Source organism: Oreochromis aureus, linkage group 23 (assembly GCF_013358895.1).
Source record: "Oreochromis aureus strain Israel breed Guangdong linkage group 23, ZZ_aureus, whole genome shotgun sequence".
In the NCBI taxonomy this organism is placed as follows: domain Eukaryota; kingdom Metazoa; phylum Chordata; class Actinopteri; order Cichliformes; family Cichlidae; genus Oreochromis; species Oreochromis aureus.
In genome coordinates, this window is record NC_052963.1 from 23673603 (window position 1) to 23692974 (window position 19372).

At 39.0% G+C, this 19372-nt stretch overlaps 1 protein-coding gene across 3 annotated transcripts; it reads right to left on the bottom strand.

The window, feature by feature from the left end:
- Positions 1-3: 3 nt before the first annotated feature.
- Positions 4-18675, bottom strand: igfbp2a (insulin-like growth factor binding protein 2a). Of its 3 annotated transcripts, none has more exons than XM_039607087.1 (4): positions 18234-18675; positions 3295-3452; positions 1129-1269; positions 4-737 (listed from the first exon to the last, which is right to left on the bottom strand). In XM_039607087.1, exons 1-4 carry the CDS (start codon positions 18631-18633, stop codon positions 585-587), a joined length of 852 nt encoding a protein of 283 aa, XP_039463021.1. In that variant the 5' UTR covers positions 18634-18675; the 3' UTR covers positions 4-584. The 3 variants fall into 3 exon arrangements, with proteins under 3 accessions (XP_039463021.1, XP_031608977.1, XP_039463022.1); XM_031753117.2 differs by having other exon boundaries at positions 3271-3452; positions 18234-18674; XM_039607088.1 differs by having other exon boundaries at positions 613-737; positions 1062-1269; positions 3271-3452.
- Between the last annotated feature and the right edge of the window lie 697 nt (positions 18676-19372).

Below are 19372 nucleotides of genomic sequence, written 5' to 3' on the forward strand. Positions count from 1 at the left end.
GTATCGTAGTTTTAATGGCATTATCTGTTTATCACTTACAGCCATGTCCTTCGGCTGAACATTTAATGCACGCTACTTCCAACAGGTACTACATTTCATCTTTAATACTTTGTATTAATAGCCAGGTGTACTCAAAGCCTAGTGTATAGTATGAAACTAACAGTAGTCTGTAAGCTAGAGCATTAAAACACACCTTGAAACATCACATATGTTGAAGGCTTTTCATTTTTCAATGCATACAGTACAAAACACTGATAACAAAGCAATCTGAGCAAAGTCAAAATCACTAAAGCATAGTCACTGACGCTCCAGATGACGCCTACTGAATATCTAAGCGGGAAAAGGGAGTCTTATCTCCACTCCCTCCCCTCTAAAAGTAATCTGCAGCTACATCTTACGCAGCAAGCTGGATTCTATCATTTAATCCTTTTTGGTGGTTAAGACTTCAAATATCAGTGTCATCGTACGAACTAGAGACACATACGCACAGACAGATAATACATAGCTTACTCTGATGTTCTTTGTTCCCAACCTCTTTACAGTTTTTCTTTTTCCTTTTTTGTTTTGGGATGTTTGATGCCACTTTAGATCTGGGCCATGTCAGGGAGCTCCAGCTCTGTGAGGTACTGGCTGCAGTTGGGGTCACCCCTCACGGTCGGAGCTGATGGGATGGGTCGGCCGGTGTGTGGGTCGACGCACCAGCACTCCCCCCTCTGACCATGGAGAGACATCTTGCACTGAAAAACAGAATTTATGTTGTAGTTTTGTTACCTGCACGTTTCATGCTAAGCTAGCAGTCTTAATATACATGTTTTATAAAGTGCATGCACAAAAAGAAGCTTATCAGTTCACAATGTGCAATCCCCCCTTTTCAGTAATTCATGTTCAATTTGTTGAATTGTTATTATCATTATAATTATTATTAATACTATTATTATTATTATTACTATTATTATTATCAGTATTATGATGAGAAAATGACTGTAGGGTTTGATATGTCAGTGCAACCAATTATTTTGTTAAAAAATCGTGGTTGTGATGCCCACCCCCCCTCTCCATACCTGCATATTATCAGTTGGGTATAACCTCCGGGCTTACCGCCCTCTTTCCCAAAAAGCCCAGAGTCACCTGTTTTAGGTTATACTGCCCCCTCTTGTCGCAGTTGGGGATATGCAGGGCATACAGGTCTTCCAGAGGACCTCTGTTATCTCTGAAGGGCATCTTGGATATCCGCTCGAGGACCTGGTCGAGTTCCTGCTGACACTGAGTCTTTAGAAAAAAGCAAACACAAGAACAACACGCCTGTCACGTCCACAGCAAGGTTGTTATAGTTAACTATAACTACATGTGAGTCACCTGCGTTTACAAAGGGCTGTTTTTTTCTCTTTCTTCTCATAATAACAATTCAGATTTTCCTAAATCTTGGCCATTCACATAATAATATTCAGAAAAACTGAAACTAACATTTCTGTGTTATTGTAGGGTCTTTACCTTATACCCTGCAATAAAAAGCACCTTGAGAATGAAAATCAGAATACTTTATTAATCCCTGAGGAAATTATGTGGTCACAGTTGCTCTGAGACAGTAAGAACAGTAAGCAGCTAAACTGAATTAAATAATACAATATATTGCAAAGTTACAAAATACAACAAAATAGCTCAAATTATAAATATCCCAGTATATTACACAAATTAAATACATATGGTTTACATTGAGGTGTCCCTCTTGTCATACTGCACTTTGTTATTTTGTCTCTCGAGGATGTGCAAATAAACTATTGCAGTGTGTACGTGTGCTTTAGATGGCGATGAGGTGGCTGTTGTTAGGATTTGACACTGTATCAGTAAAATGTAATTTTCAACTAAAACAACCAAACAAAACTGAAACTGTGAAGCCAAATCACACAAAAAGAAGAATTACAGCTCGCTACTGCAAAATTGGCTCTATAGCCATATTTTAAACAATTTGCATGTTTCAGACAGCAGTCATAGAAAAATTTGAATATAATAAATAAATAAATAAATAAAAATAATAAATTATTATAAATAAAGTTAAATAATACAAATAATAATAATACAAATAAATAAAATAAAACTAACTAATTTATTAGTTTATTACTAACTAATAAAACTAATGATTCCAAAACACTAGAGAGACAGTACAAGTAATAAATGTACAAACAATACAAACAATGACTTAAAGAGACTTGAGTTGTATTCATACTTTTATACTTACATCGTATATTTGTATTGTCTTTTATAATATTATTTACTCACTTTTTACCTTTAGGGAGTTTTTTTCAATTTTACTGTGTGAAAGGAAAAGTTGACCTTGAATCTTGTTGTACTGGAAAGGAAGGAATTTAATTCAATTCAATTACAAAGCTATAGCAAGTGCAACCCATGGGCATCCATAGTGGCCTTTAGGTGTGCTGGAGCTTCAAGGCTGTGGTGTCAGGTGGAAAATATAAATGTAAAAAAACATGTCCTCTGAAAATCAAACATCTGTTCGTTCATGTGTCTTTTTAATTTTCATATTTTAAACATTTATTTTAAAATCAATTAAAACCAATTATTCCAATGCACATCAACAGCAGGTTCTGTTTGCAAAGCTATTGGCATATTTTTGACTCGGCTCAAGCTGCAGCTAAAGGTCTTTCTGTTTATGAAAGCCGGTGATGAATAATGACTCACCAGTAACCCCCACAAATCTTGTTGAGAAGTTATAAAGTTCCCAGTAAAGCAATTTAACCTTTACCTGATTGTTTTAGTGGACAGATGATGGATAAAAATGATGAGGTTTTCCCAAAAATCTCACTCAGAGTAGGTCAGGGGCATTAAAGGTTTAAGGTTCGTCCCTTTAAATATCTTCAATGTAGTCTAAAAGATCAGAACCTGCAGCACCAGAGGGGGGCAGCACATGTCTGTGAAGTCTAACTGCAGCTGTTTCTCCACACTCAAAGGGACTACAGAAGATGTACTCAGTTTACACAATCTTATATCAACACTAAGCTCTGTTGCAGGGCATAATTCAGGCGATTTCACCTCAGCGTCTACATCTGGGATGTGGCGCAAGCTTCATGTGATCGCAGTGTCTCAAAGCAAAATCTTACCAGACTTTAAAATAACCGAGTATTGTAATGATCCCATGTGCTATTAAAATATAACACATCAGTGTAAATACAGCTTCTAAAATCAGGGGTAAAATCACATGAGTGTGACTTTGTTAAACCTCTACAGAAATAAAACAGACACGCCACTTCGCCTTGCCTGTTTGGGCCGAGTAGGTTTCACCTCTTCCACCTTATTGGTCTTCATCTTGGTCTTCATCTCCTGTCTGTGCTGGCGTACGGCGCTCTCCTTGGGCCCCAGCCAGGCGGCGTCTTTATTGGGCTTTCGGATACCGGGGATCTCGCTCGCGCCATGCTCCGGCTGCAGCTCCACAGCCTCTCCTGTGGATGATGGGTTATGACACAAAAGCAGCAGATTAAGATTTCGTTCGAATCCGAAAAAGATCAAAAAGCTATAAAGAATTTTTTTGGGGGGGGGGGTTTGTTTGGCTGTTTGTTTTTTAACAGCTCAGCAACATTGTGCGGTTTAGCCAGGAAAGTTCTTATGTCTATTGTTCGGGGACACGTTGCTGACAACCTAGAGTGTCTTTGCACACTCAACCACTCTGTTTCCCATTAACTGTCATTCTTTTGGTAATGAAATGGAATTTTCAGGCGCTGGAAGTGAAAGGAGACACACTCCAGATTGCACAGATCATTTTTCAGAGCAACAAAAGAGGTGCTTAGAAAACCACTGATAGCCTTTTTACAGGGTAGAGGTGAGACCGACCTGCGAGACTGAGCTCCATCAGGAATAAATAACAACAACATGTCCTTTGGAGTAACAGCAATAATTCCTAGTTGAACCCAGGACCCATGTACTAACAAAAGTCTAAAGTGTGAATTGTTACTAGGAGGTCTTGAAACAAGATTTCAAAGCTAAAAACGGTTGTAAGATACAATGTCATCTCAAACAGTGTCTCGGTGATATAAATTAGCCTAATATACATGTAAAGTAACTAATTTTAGAATTTATAGACTAAATAGGAAATAAAAGACATATATTCGCAAAAAACAGATTAATAATGTTATTCATCGTATGTGTAAGATGTGGTTAGACAGACAATAAACACAATGTATCATTGTGGAGCTAAAGCTTCAGATTTCTCCAACTGTTTCACTCTGGGGGTTTTTCAGTGCATAATATGGTCATCTAAGGCACACAGCTCAGTTGAGCCAATCAGGGAAAGAAATGCTCTTAAAGGTAGGTTGGCATTGTTGAATATGTAAAACAGCTTGTTTCAGACGGTAAAGGATAAAAACTGTAAAGTGTGACTCATGCAAATCTACCCTTGTATAAATCATAAAACTATGGAGCACAAGGTTTTACATAATCTGTTTGGTGTTTAAAGGCATTGAAATGCTTTTTTTCACTTAATTTTGATATAAACACAGCACATACTGTATTTTACACATCTGTGCATTTGTGGCTGTTTTTGTATTGTTTGCTTTACTTTTTGTTGCGTTTTTACAAGCACGTCTCCTGAGCTTGTGATAGTTTATTTAATGCATTTGACTTTTCCACAAAACGTGTCCAAACCACTGTGAAATGTATCAGCACAATCAGTGAGTCACTGGAAATATTTCCTTTCTCTTAAGAGTGAAGAAACCCCACATTCTTGACCAGCTTATGAGCTGAGAAATGTTGGCCACTACTGAACTTGAGTCATGATGAAGTTTCCATGGTGGCTTTACAGTGTGAATCAGTCCCACCAGCAAATGTTAATGGTGCTGATAAAAACAAATAAAATGGATATAATCAAATATGTAAAGTTACACTGTATGGACAAAAGAGATGGACTACACTTGTCACAGGTGCATAAAATCAACCATGCAGTATACATTTGTGACAGAATGGGATGTTCTAAAGATCTCACTGAATTCGCGTGTGGTACTATGAAAGTTTTTCCCTCCTTGTTATTCCAAGATCAGCTGTTAGTGGTATTATTGCAAAGAGGAAGCATTTGGGACAAATAGCAACTCAGTCATGAAGTAGCAGACCAAGCAAAGTTACAGAGCGGGGTCGCTGAGTGCGTAAAAATCACCAACACTCTTTTCTGTCAGTAACTGCATGGCTTCAAACCTCCACTGACAATAACATCAGCACAAAAACTGTGAGCCGACAGCTTCGTGGCATGGTTTCCATGGCTGAGCAGCTTCCTGTAGGTGTGATGTGTAGGAAAACCAGTGCTTTTGTCGACATAGTGCAGGGGTGTCAAACATATGGCCCATTGGCCAGAACTGGTCCAGTGGATGGCTTTGGAAAAATGTGGAAATTTTAAAGAAGGACACCATAAAAATTGGACCTCTAACAGTATTTTCACGAGTTTAACAGTTTTCTTGCTGACAAAGATTTAACCTACAGCCTGTCATACAGCAGAGTAATTAACAGACGAAGCATTCGTTGAAAGAAACCTTTTTTTTAATTGTTAGTGTTCAATTTAAGACTGAAACATTTCTTTTTTTTAATCTTTACAATATCATTTTCTTTTTTATTGAAAATTGAATATTTTCTGTGCATTAAGATAATTTCATTTTTTATTTACATAATAAAGTAATTTATTTTTCATTTCCATAACAGTGTAAGCCCAGAGTGTCTTGCTGATGGGTTTCTTTGAGTTACTACAGCAGCATTTCTTTTTTCGATTTGGAGAAACTGAAATGTATCGCCAGAACTGCAATATTTTTTTCTAACCCATTTAAAGGCTGAACCGTGAAATAATTGACAGAAAATTCTTTCTTTAAAATGTTTTTTTAATCAAGTGTTCTAGCAAATAAAAATAAAAAAATAATTAAATATTAATTCAAATATGTGAGTTTTTGTTTGTTTCACATCTCCCACATTCATTTTTTATTTATTTTTTTTACTTTTATTGCTTAAAAACATTTTATTGTGCAATTTTCTTTTTAGGTTTTTCTGTGAAAAAAAATCACATTGACGTTTGAGAAGTCTCAAAAACTCACAAAAACTGATGTATCAAATGTGATTCACGAAGTGTTCAGGGGTTTGGACATCTTAGGGATTAAATGTATAAACTACGTAAAGTAAGTTTATACATTAGTTTGTACATGGCCAATGATTTAAATGGCTTTGACACCCTTGATATTCTACTACTATTGCTACTAGTTGTACTGGTGCTACTTGTATTACCTCTACTTTGCCAAGGATTTATCATGGTGATTTTGACCGAAATTAGAAGATCCTAGTAAAACCACTTACCCCTGTGTCCATACGCATCAAGCTTTTTTTTGGTTGTGCACGAGAGACCTACACAACATTAAGCAGGTGAGTTTAACAGTGGAGCTAATCGGTAAATACATACATGTGTTTTAAAGGCTTGATTTGGGTTGGCAGCCCAAACATATAATAATACATACAAGTCTATTTTATGCCACTACATTGATTTAATTGTGGTGTCTTTAAAATTAACTCCAAAATACAGATTTTCAGTTTTATTTCTAAATGAAGTCACCAAGCATGCTACTTGAATAAAAATGCACAGTATCACACATGCACAGGAGGAAGAACTGCTGTTGGCTTTTCCCTCCCAAAGAAAATGAGTGGCTTAATTCCTGAGAAGAATCAAGTCAAAGTTCACCAACTTTTTTTTTCTGTTGTTTTTAATTTGGGGTGACTGTTGCTCAGTAGGCGGAGCAAATCAGCTGCCAACTGGAACGTTGGTGGTTCAATCCCCAGCTCCTCTAGTCCACATGTTGAAATATCCGTGGGCAAGATACTAAACCCTGAGTTCGGCCCATTGAAGTGAAAGGTAACCTAAAAGCACTTGTATGAATGGATGCATGAGGCTTGTAGTAGGAGAGCACTTTCAGTGCTCAAATAGAGTTGAAAAGTTCTATGTAAGTACCAGTCCAAATATATGACTAGTAGTTAAGTGCTTAGCTAACAGTGTTTACTGATGAACATCTAAATATCTAAGTAAATAAGAAAATGGGTCATTAAATAAAGTAGAATAAATGGAATGGCACCTAAAAGTACTAACCCTAGCTAATAAATGATAAGGTAAAAATAGATCAGATCCCATTTAAAATGTATATGGACTGGTACTTATATAACACTCTTCTACTCTAACTGTGAACTCAAAGCACTTTCTTACTACAAGCCTCAGCGTATTGCACACACTTCCATAGAAGTCCTTTTTTACCTATCCCGTTAGCACCTTGTCTAACATTTTAAGTACACACTAATCGGGGGCAACTTGGCCAAGGTTACTTTGAAGGCCATCTTAAGAAAGGAGCCCAGTAGGTATGTTCCAATCCATAAAAGCTCTACATTGGCTAGGAATTAAACCCAGGCCCCCTGTGTGGCAGGTGAGAATTCTTCCATTGTGCCCAAATGAACAGAAATAAACATGAGAGAAGCTGTGTGGGCACATAATATGACAAAAAAGGATCAAAAGAAAAATCACCAAATTCAGTAGGATTAATCCTCTGTGTCGATTTTAATCCTTTTAAAACAGAAATACACAATACCAGAGGAGCAAACAATGCCCTCAGTGACACTGGCATTAAAACAGGAACCTTAAATTTAAATTTAGGGACAACTGCCTCTTCAAGTCCCTGTAGAAATTCCTCCAGGCAGCTTTCATTTACTTCAGCCGTCTCTCCTCTGCTAGGAGTCTTGTTAAACATTAACCTAAAAGCACAAAAAAGCTCTCCAGACAGATGGAGCAAACAAAGAAAGAGGCCATCAGGTCCAGCCCAACTTGTTGTCTCTGACAACAGAGCATACTTTGGAGTTGAGGGTTGGCAGGGAGTGGAAGAGGAGCGTCTTTCCAAACCAGCAGATTTTCGATGAAAAGATGTTACATGATGCGCATTCTTGCTGCTACAAGTAATATTTCACAAGGTGAATTTATGAGCCAGAACACTGTGTCTTTTTGCTGAACTTTTGGTGGAAATCATGTATTTCGCTTATGCAGGGCTTCACTTGACACCTGAACGAAAGAAGGGAAATAAGAAGAGACAGTAAAGAAGGTCAAATAGTTGGCCAATCAAGTGGATAGTTCGCAGCTATGCAGACCAAGCTTTACCATGCAGACTTGTGGAAATGTATTTGAATGAAAGCGGGTGTGTATGTTAGCGGCGATGGTGGACTGAGGAGGCATTCCCTGTACCCTGCAAGAGGTAAATTTGACATCTGGTTATAGAACATGATTACAAAAGGCCTAAGAAAGAGCAGGAGAAAGGAAATTCCAAACGAAACAATAACAAGGTGCTGGCGCCTGTTGCCATCAGATAGATCTACTGTTGTTGGACCTCCGTGCCCCCTACGACGCTGCACTGTGCTCTCTCTGGATTTTCTTTGAAGAAAGCATTTCTTTGCTAAAAGTCAACAGAAATCAGGTGTGTGCAAGCACGTGTGTGTTTGTGTGTGTGTGTGCACAGATTCGCAGATTCGCACACAACACTCAGCTGCTTGCGTTCTTTGTGTTTTGCCATCTTACATAATCCCCACAGTATCCCAGTGCAAAACCATCACTCTCTATCTCTTCTGAGTAAACCTGAGATGTTCACTAAAAGTCTGGGCACGCACAGACACACACATGAATACACAATCTATAGCACTGCACTTCCTCTTCAACGCACATACGCACACACAAATACAAAGGGTCAGGACCCCACTTTTAGGGGGCAGTAGGCCTCTACAGTACAAGCCACTCCATAGCAGTGGGCTGGGGATCAGCAGCATCAACAGAGCAGCAGGCCTACAGTCCAGTCTACTGCTTGAATTAATCCCTACACAATAGCCTGAGAGGCTTCCTTTCTATATCTGATCCATGTTGAATTCCCAGGTGGCACGTAGGCCAGGAGTGTCATGTCTGATTGTCCAGATTTTGGTCAACTGAGCAAATAACAGACTTGGCCAGGCCATAGAGAATGGAAAGGTTCAGAAAGGAAATCTCCAAGCACCCAGCATTCTTGCTCCATCGTATACATACTATAACTGAGTACTGTGCAAAAGTCTTGTGCCACCCTTCATTTGTTTACGTTTTGCTTGGAAAATTTGGAAATAGGCGCAACAATTCAATAAAATATGTTTGTTCCATTCTTTCCAGCTTGGAGGTAAATATTTGGTGTGACCACCTTTATTCTTCAACACACTTTGAACTCTCTTAGGCAGCTTTCTTTTCCTTTCTTTAAGTAGTCTTCAGGAATAGTTCTCCAGGCTTCTTGAAGGACATTCAAATGCCTCGTGCCTCCATCCGACCTGTTGCCACTGATTTTCAGTCGAGTCCTTGTATAATTTTCAGACCTCAGCCTTTTCTCCCTGTTTCCCTTCCTTATGAAAGGCTTCTTGACAGCCAGCCTTCCACTGAGAACATTTCTAATAAGCTTTAATGAACAGTAGATTGGCCAGATGCATCTTTCAGGGCCTTTCAGGATTTTTTTCTATTTCTTAAAACATTACTTTCAGATATTGTTCATCTGCTGTAGATATCTTTTTTACGACTGACACTTCTTCTTTTGTCTGCCACTTGTTCAGTTTCCTAATTCTTTTAATTACACATTGCACACCATGCTGAGAAAAACCAAATGTTCAGCTAACAGCTTTTTAGGGATCACCATGTTAGTGCAAAAATGCTATCTGTTTTGTCTGTCAAACTGTGTTGTCTTTGGCATATTTTGTTGATTAAAGAAATGGGAACAAATGAAGTGTTTTTCCAACAGGCCACCAGTAACAAAATGCCTAAAGATACAATTTAAAATTGGTTCTTTGCTAAGTTGTCTGCTACATATCGACACAACACTAACCATTTTTCTCATACTTGAATGATTCTGATGTCAGTGTTAAGTGGCTTTGAAAGACTTTCAGAAAGCCTGGAGAACTATTGCTCAAGAAAAAATAACAACAAAGTCTAGCTCCTTGCAAAATATTAAAGGATTATTAAAGGACAATTAAAGGATTATTCTATTCTATTCTAAAATATAAGGAAGTTAGGGGTGGCTCAATACTTTTGCACACTACTGGAGGTACAGGTACTGTCCATTAAAAATGGGGCTCTAAACTTAAGGAGCTGCAGACAACAATATTGAACTTCTGATTAACTGCTAGCCTAGCCTAAGCCCAGCTTTCGAAAAAATGTATATCTGTGTATGAAGATACAGGAGGTCAAAAACAATATTTGATTTAAATTTGGCAGATCTTGCACTTCTGCTTTTGCAACTCTAGGTTCTTGAAGGCTCCTTCAATTTTCAGAATCGCACGCCTTGTTGATTTCAATTTCACAAACGTCTGAGGGATCCAAATCTGGCAAGTAGAGTTGGTATTAAGCACAGAATGTGATCATGTGGCCAAATAACAATCACAATGGCATGAGCAGTTAAAGTAATTTCCAACAAATGACTGCCCATCAAGGCATGTCAGGACAGTGCCCATGGTGAAACTGCAGTGGTCAAAATTTAGACTTCCAAGGACTGACTGAATACAAGCAACCTTTCTGAAAGTTGTACTAGAAAAGCCCACCTTGGACTTTAAATCAAGTAAGCTTTGAAAGGTTCCAAGACTGGAAATCACTTTAATTAACTCAAACATTCCTCTCTGACAATTATTTCTGTCTGTTTAAATCTTCGCTGAAGTGTAATTCCAGAGACATCCACTAACTAGGTCAAGCTAAAATCTTCATAGGCAGATATACTATATGCATTACTTAAGGCTAGCACTTAATCAATTAGAAGTTTGCATATTTTGTGTGTTTGCACACAAAGGTAAAAGGGGAAAAAATTAAGAACAAATGAAGTACCTCTCTGACTCTCAGTAAGTGGAAACAACAGTTACCCAAAACTGATCTCTTTAAATTTTAGAGGCTTTAAAAAGCACATCTTTTCTCAGTTAACTTCTTAAACATTGCTCTAAGGTGTGAAATAAATAGGTCATATGTCAATGAGTAGATTTATTACAGACTATAATCCATTACAAGACCTAGTGGGGCTGTTTTCTGGAAACACAAACTCAGTAGAGTTTAGATATGTTTACCTTGCAGGCTTTTTGGCCTGCAACAGCCATCTGAAAGCAGGCTTTTGCACAGGCTCCAGCATGTATGTATGCTCTGTGGTATCCAAGACTAGGCATCACTACCGGCACCCCTGGGTGAACTCTGGGCAGATTTTACAGGGCCTAAACTAGGACAGGAACAGAGGCAAGCTGTAACACGACAACACTTAGAGTGCATCAAACTGGCAATAATACTCTGCTACAAACCTTGTACCTCAAAGGTCTACATTTTAGGAACTGATCATGGTTTTCATGGTGATGACCACACAGATTTTCAACTAATGTCATTCTTATCCTATTAATCTTTCAACTAAAGTCACAATAAAACTTCAGATTACATTATAATAACTTGTGCATTTTTTAACTATAGTGTTTGTGGACTACAGCGGGTGGAAAAGTGCTGCAACAAGAAAAGGAATAAAAGAAAGCTGTGGGATGGTACAAATAAATCTAAAAGAATGCACATTTTGTACTTTTTGACAAACATTTAGATAGAGAGGAAATGCAGTCATGATGTTTGCGAGCCCTGAAATACACACTCTGCGTGTTTTGGTCGGTAACAATGATTGTAAACTTGACTTTTATCTGTTTAGAAAAAAACTAAATAAGGCACCATTAAATAGATTTCTTTAAACAATGACAACAAAAACAGTTTTTTCTTTGGCTAGGACGTGACTTTGATTATAACAAAAATATTATTAGACTTGTACATCCAGACTTTTAAAAAGAAAAATGTTGCACATGTACTCTGTACTACTAACTACTGCTACTAGACTATTGTAGACTAGGCTTGTAAATCAAAGAATCTTCACAGATTCTCTACACAGTTTTATCAGAATGAGTTATTATTTGTCTATTATTTAGAAACACGAGTTAATCATTAAACTGTTTTTAAACAACATTTAGTTTTCATTGTTTGCTAACTACAAGTTACTAGGATTGGTACTTTCAGCCGCTCCCTTTTTCCCTCTTTCTAAGAATCCTCCCACTTATTTGTGCTTGGGAGTACACTAGCCATCAACTTTCCATGTATAATGCATGCGTTAACCACTACACTACAGAGTCAGATGTTAATCAAAATTTTCAGTTAACAAACCTCTAATTATCTATCAATGTACCATTGATAACGGTGGTTAGCACTGTTGCCGCACAGCAAGAAGGTCCTGAGTTCAATTCCGACATCAGGCCGGGGTCTTTCTGTGTGGAGTTTGCATGTTCTCCCCGTGTTTGCGTGGGTTCTCTCCGGGTACTCCGGCTTCCTCCCACCGTCCAAAGACATGCAACTTGTGGGGATAGGTTAATTGGAAAATCCAAATTGCCACTAGGTGTGAATGTGCGAGTGAATGGTTGTTTGTCCCTGTGTGTTGGCCCTGCGACAGACTGGCGGCCTGTCCAGGGTGTACCCCGCCTCTCGCCCTATGACAGCTGGGATAGGCTCCAGCGCCCCCCGCGACCCTGAAAAGGATAAGCGGAAGCGAATGGATGGATGGATGGATGGATGGATGTACCATTTAAAAAAAAATAGGTTGCAGATATTTTGGTGCCCATCAACAAGCTTCTGCCATAATTCTGGGTGGATATTTGACCACTCTTCTTGGCAAAATTATCAGTGTTCATTAATTTCGTTGGTTTCCTGGGATGGACCTGATATTTAAGTGTAGTCCACAAATTTTCAGTAGGGTTGAGTTCTAAGCTTTGGAGCTCTGGAAGAGATTTCAGAAGTAAGACTTTCAAACCAAAGAAGACTATACCAACTGTCAAGAATGGCTGTGGTAGGATCATGTTCTTGGAGCTGTTTTGCTACCACTGGTACTGGTACATTGGATATAACTGAGTAAAGAAGAACTACCTTCAAATCCTTCAACTTCACCTCAAATCATGAGCCATATGGTTGAAACTTGGACACAGTTGGGTGCTTCAACAGGACAATAATCCCAAACACACATCAAAACTGATTTTGGAATGGAAAGCAGGCTAACGTTAAGCTTCTAGAATAGCCTTCACAAAGCCCCAACCTCAACACTATTGAAAGTTTGTAGACTATGCTTAAAGGTTGGGTGCCAATTTAAATGAATTCTATCAATTCTGCTAGGAAGAGTGGTCAAATATTCAGCCAATATTATGCCAGAAGCTCACTGATCATAGCCCAAAGCATCTGGTTGAAGTGCAACTTGCAATGTGACATTTGATCATATACTAATGGAGGTGTTTGTATGTATATTTTTGATCCTGTGTGGATAAACCTGTCCTTGTTTTTCTAAAGTTTGCTTAAAAACTTACACTCTGGAAAAAGAACAGATCAAAGAAAGCATTAAAAGGCCAAACTTTTGCCGTTGAGCAGATGTGAACCTCTTATGACAACTGTAGGTCTTTCTTAAGAATTTGTCCTTTATTAAAACAAGCTCAGAAACTGCCCCCATTCACCCTCCCAGTTTCAGTTGCATTTCAGACAGTGTTTGTATTGTCTTAAATCACCCTTGACCAATCTGGAGGGTGGGAAGTTATTCTGGTTCTCAATAGGCACGAGGAGATTCTTGGCACGGAAATGCGTGAAGTTGACGCCTCAGGGGGAGATGGCACAAATACCCATTTTGGGCGAGCTTATCTCGGAGCTATTTCAGTCCTGCGGGCTCCGTCTGGATGCCCCTGCAGGTACACAGGAATGCCCCCTGTCAGCTAACAATGTTATTTCAGCAACCAGATGTCACAGGAGTCCCCCCGTTCTTTCCACCTCATTTCCCATCTCCATAACAGCAAAAGTAACACTGGAAGACGGTTGTTTTGATTGGTTGGTTGATCAACAGTACGTTTAGTGAGGTGTTGTTAAGGGGACAACAGCATTTGCTTCACTCTTCTGAAATCTTGTGAGCAGGAACTAGCTCTATTTGGAGTTTTTTTAATCAACATGTTCTCTTTCGAGGTTGTATGATTCCAGTCAAAACAATTAAACGCCCATCCAGTCTGTTTAAAGGAACCTTTATTTGGATCCAGGTTTCTGTGGGAATGGAATATCAAGTGATACTGTGCATAAACACAGGGTAGTGGGAAAAATGTGGGTGTTAGTTTTAAATAGGAAGACATTTCAGCTCAAAATCAAGTAAATAGGAAAACTTTGTTACCATTTTGTTGTGTCTAAAAAAACTTACTCTCTGATATTTTATATCATTATATTCTTAGAATCCAATTTTCTAACCAGTTCACGGGTTCATTATGGCACATTATTTTGCAAGGGAGTATCCCATTTCTTTCTCCCTTTTTCACCACATTACAGAGACCACTTTGACATTTAAGATTGTCTGTTAATCTTCATGGTCTGTGTCAAGTGCCAGCAATCATCTCAGGATCTCTATCCTCACATTTTGATCCTACTGAATCCAGTCCAGGATATTCAAGACTCCACAAAAACCGTTAGATATTAGGTTTAACAAAGTAGGCTTCAAAGAAATGTCATTACAGTGTATACATTTCTGATATGAAAACCAGAGTGGGGAAGATGCACCAACACGTTGATCTGAATGGTTTTAGTATAAAGCCTGAGAGCTAAATATTGTCATATATCATATCATATCATATATGTCATATATGTCAAATATAGCAGATTTTAAATCAGAGTTTGAAGTGGTATGACTAACGCAACTAAAGAATTTAAAAATTTGTATTTCCTTTACATATTTCATCTCATAAAGGGGAGCCTACTAACATATGGTAGCAAGGGCTATATTTGTTTGAATGTATAATTAGCGCAAACACTTTCAGTGTATTGTATTTTACTTATCATGAGATGGTTATAATAATACACCGATGCAGACAACTATCATTTAAATCGGGAACTCAATAATCCTGAGAACAGAGCTGAAATGTGTAATTTGTGCAGTAGGTCCGATCAACATGTATGAACTTCAGAAATAAATTTAAAAAAACAAACAAATTCTAGTCCAGGGTTCTCAGATGTGAGGATTTAGGGTGTTTATTCTAGGGGAATTCATACATGATGGATTATCTATAAGTTTTATTTTGTTGCTTGGAACACCACCAAAGGGCACGTTTTCACTTCCCTGTTAGCAACACACATATTTGCATCCTGCAAAGACAACAACCAGCTGATCTGAGATATGGAACAAATAAACAATTAGATGTGACAAATGTGAAATTGCGAAATCTGTTTATCTTTTGTGTATCTGAAAGTGATCCTAAAAATCTTATAACAGTCAGGATCTAATATATCTGTATTTAATGTAGAAGAATACTACATCTTTGATATAGAAGAATATAGAAGAGTACAGACGATCTGAGGAGAGTTGGGCAGGGAGAAATCAAGTAAATGTTTTGTGTGTCTGAATGAAAATCAATATTAGCTTATATATCAGAATATAGTATTTTGACGTCACCAAATATCTTAAAAATCCTATCTCGATCAGGCTGTAGACAAACGTATTCTTTACACACCTAATTATAAATGAGTCAGTTTTCTTTCACTCTCAGTCAAAAACCTTCATCATTTGTACAAAGAGTTTTAATACGCATCTAACATAAAGGAATTTTCAGTGATGAAGCAAAACCTGTTACTTTGTTATCAAGTTATGCTATTAATTAGGTGCTTTGGTCAGAACAAAGAACTGTAACCTCAACCACAGACACATATGCCTAAAGCATCACTGCAGTCTTTATCTCACAGTAATGTGTTCCTTTCATATTTGCTATCTTGTTTTGAGTATTTTCACTGATACTTTTCATTCGTCTCTTGTCTAATCAGATTTTTGGTTTTGATTGCAAACAATAATTTAATATCATCCAATCTCCTATAGCTTCCTATTCTAACTTTTAACATAAAGCTGTGCTTTACTTTTTTTCTTCTTTTCTTTTCTTTCCTTTTTCCCCCTACATGATTATTCTTGGATCAAAGAAATAGGTGCTCTGACCTTTGGCCTCTTTGCTGCGGGTCACTTGTAGTGCTGATTAGAGAGATTATAGGGACTCTGCAGCTGCTCTCGGTGCACTCTTGTATACCTATGATCAGATAAATTCTTTTAAAGAAAAAAACCTGTAAAAATGCCACCTCTAAGTAGACACAGCTTGCTGTTCCTTGTCTTTGTTCCTTTTTAAAAGCTGACATGCTAAATGGACAAAGAATTGGAAGACCAGCCAGAAGAAGATGATGTCAGGATGATGTGTATTTATATAAACAATCAAATAAAGCAGCTGTACTATTTCGTCATTTGATTCCTTGCCCAGATGCCAAATCAGCTCAAGAATCACCTCCTCGGGGGATCAAATAAATAAAACTACTTAATTATAATATTAATCTTTTTTTTCCCCAGATTAATTCCTGGAATAAAGTGAAGGCAATGGGTATAAACCAGAACATTTAAAGTTTGCTCTTCATCATCCACAGACCTTTGCGAGCTGCTTTGTGTTTTTGCTTTTTGCAGATGACTTATGTATCATAGAAGCTCAGACTCCACTACAAATCAACCTAGCACCTATTAGTGTAGTATCTTTAAAAAATGATGGGATGAGCAGCAACTTATTCTTTTGTGACTCTTGAAATTAGCTTCAGGAAAGTGTTTCCAGCCTCACTTTTGGTTAAAAAATTTTTTTTTAAAAAATAAAAGCTTTATTTTATCTTCTGACCCCGAGAAAGCTCTGCATGTCACTTAGACCACTCACTGTAATGCTGCATGCATTTCAGACTTCACTCTTCCATCTGCAGCAGCATTAGCAGCAAAGCTTTTATCCACAACATCTCCAGGTTCAGCTTTTAGAGCTTTTACCAGTTTTTTTGGACACATCTAACTAAATCTTGAACCTTTCAACCTGCGGAACGAGGCGCTGAAAACCCTCAGAGAAGGCAAAGAAATAGTGACGTCTAACAAGCCTTTACACGATGTGCCCGTGTAGTCTGCTCTCTGGTTTTGCTCTTATGTAACTCTCAGTTTATTCCTTTACATGCACTATTCATGTAAGCATAAACAAGCAATTATTGTGGCTGATGATTAAATCATAAAATGCATCACAAAGCTTTTGTGACCTTTTGTGCTCAGGGAGTGGGGGTTACACACGAGTCCTGTTTTCGGTAGTTTCTCTATGTTTCAGGACTCCAGTGCCCAAAGTAAACATGTGTCAGTCTGAAGGTAAACTCTGACAAAGCATGGATTTTAGAAATGAGTAAAAATCACACCCCGGCTGGCTCCACTCCACATTCATTGACTGTGTTTTGTGGCCTCAAATTCAGCCAGTTAATGAGGATGTTTGCTTTTCTTCCTCACTGTGACCTGCCCCTGTTAAAACACAAACCACATAAGCCTCGCTGGCTCCGGGCTTCATTGTGATCCTCCAGCGTATACATTCAGGTAGACGGCTTACAGTTAATGCAGTCAGTGTCACAGCCAGTCTATAGTTAGGTCTAGTCAAAGCCTAAAGTCCACTTTTCCAATCAATGTGGCATTCCTTCGGCGTTCTCCCTCTCTACATATATATTTCTTTCTCTCCACTCCCCTGGGGGAAATGTCAACATCAATACTACACTGTTTTCTGTGTCCATCCCACTGAATACAACTTCTGGGGCTTTTGCAGGCGACTAACTCTGCTGCAGTGTTTTAAAGGCAGCTTGTTCAGGAGGGCCAGCTGTGTGGTGCACAGCTGAGATGAGCTGTGCAGAGTGTCTGTTCCTTTATCTCTTCTGTTTATTTCTCTGCGTGCACACTAGAATGACCCAATGCACATTACACCCCCCGCCTTGCAAAATGCTTTAAAAACTAGTCATTTGTTGTAGCACAAATTATAAAATGACACACCTCAAATGCGTGGCAATGCAAAGGCCATGTATGAATGTAGCAATGTAGCAACTATGAGGAGATGCTGAAATCTGCTTGAAATGCAAACTTGCAGTTTATTTAAAGGTGTTTAAAAGAGGGGGAACATGGTTTAGTATCATAAATATGCAGTGAAGAGGAATATGGACAACTTCCCTGCTGAGTCTCCTTTTCAGACAGATTAGGGTTTAGCCTTCATGACAATGCAATATTTCTGCACTGTTTCTCAGCCTGCAGTCTAGACAGTGTCATTAAAAATTGATAGAAGAAAAGCAGGTTTCCGGTAAACTGACTGACCGCTGGTTTGCTCCCGCTGCTCCTGGCTGTGGGCGCTCGCCTCGGTGTCCACTTTGCGCCGACATTGCCCCTGGCCCTGCACCAGTTGCTCCAGGGGAAGCTCCGAGTCGGGCGTCGGGTAGCATCGCAGACCGGTGGAGCACCTCGGGGTGTACACGCCGCAGAGCTCGCCCTCTTGCCGGGCGCACACGGGGCAGCACCCGCAGCCCGGTTCGCGCACTATCTCCGCGCATGTCTCGGTGAGCTTTGGGCACAGCGCCTGGCGCTCCGCGGTACAGCCCGGGCAGCGGAACACCATCTCGGCCAGAGAGGCACCGGCCAGAGACACGGAGAGGATCAGCAAGCTGCAGCCCGCGTATAACAGCATCGTCACAGACATGAGGTTTGGGGGAATTATCATGGGGCAGTGGAAGGCAATCCCAAGTGGGGGGGAAAAAAGGAGCAGAAATGTGCACGCGAACAGGTGAAGCCGGGGGGCTGGGAGGTCTGCTGGGTCCTACACATTCCCAGGTTTGCTCTCGGGGCCAAAGAAAACTTGTGTTAATTAGGGGGAAAATAGGAAGATTGTGGGATTTCCTTCACGGGGAAGAGCAGTTGTGACACTTTGTCATTATATTTCTCGATGGCATGTTTTATTGGAAAGATCCCGTCTAACCCAAATTATAGGAAAGAAGGATTTAACTGATGCCACGCGGGGAAATAAATGTCATAATCATCATCATCATTATCTTTAAATGACCTGCACTGCTGCTCCCCAGCTGAACCAGTTACATCAGACCTTTTTTATGGCCGTATCAAGGCAAAATTAACCTCCTATAGGCGATTACTGGCAAACTATTCCCAAATGAAAAACAGGTTTTTTACCAAAAGCGATGTGAGGCTTGAACTTGAGCTCAAAAAAGAGAGAAAAAAGACAGCTTGCATATTCAAAGACTACTTTACATTAGCCTGTTTGTTTCAATCAGCACCTTCTCCCCTCAACTCCCAAGAATGCATAAACAAACAAACAAACAAACAAAAGGACTATGTGCAGAGTATTCCTTACATGGAAAGACCTCCCCACAGTGGCTGACATGTCAATTGACACTCAATTAAAATTTGCCAGCTACTACCAGCCTATATACCTGTGTACAGTGATG

What these genes read in the sequence shown, in the direction of transcription:
- igfbp2a (XM_031753117.2), bottom strand. Translation starts at nt 18,633, where the DNA reads ATGATAATTCCCCCAAACCTCATGTCTGTGACGATGCTGTTATACGCG. An exon ending in AACCTACTCGGCCCAAACAG is followed by an intron (nt 1,270 to 3,270) that starts GCAAGGCGAAGT and finishes TTTTTTCTAAAG; the next exon opens with ACTCAGTGTCAGCAGGAACT. An exon ending in GGCAGTATAACCTAAAACAG is followed by an intron (nt 738 to 1,128) that starts GTGACTCTGGGC and finishes TCTGTTTTTCAG; the next exon opens with TGCAAGATGTCTCTCCATGG.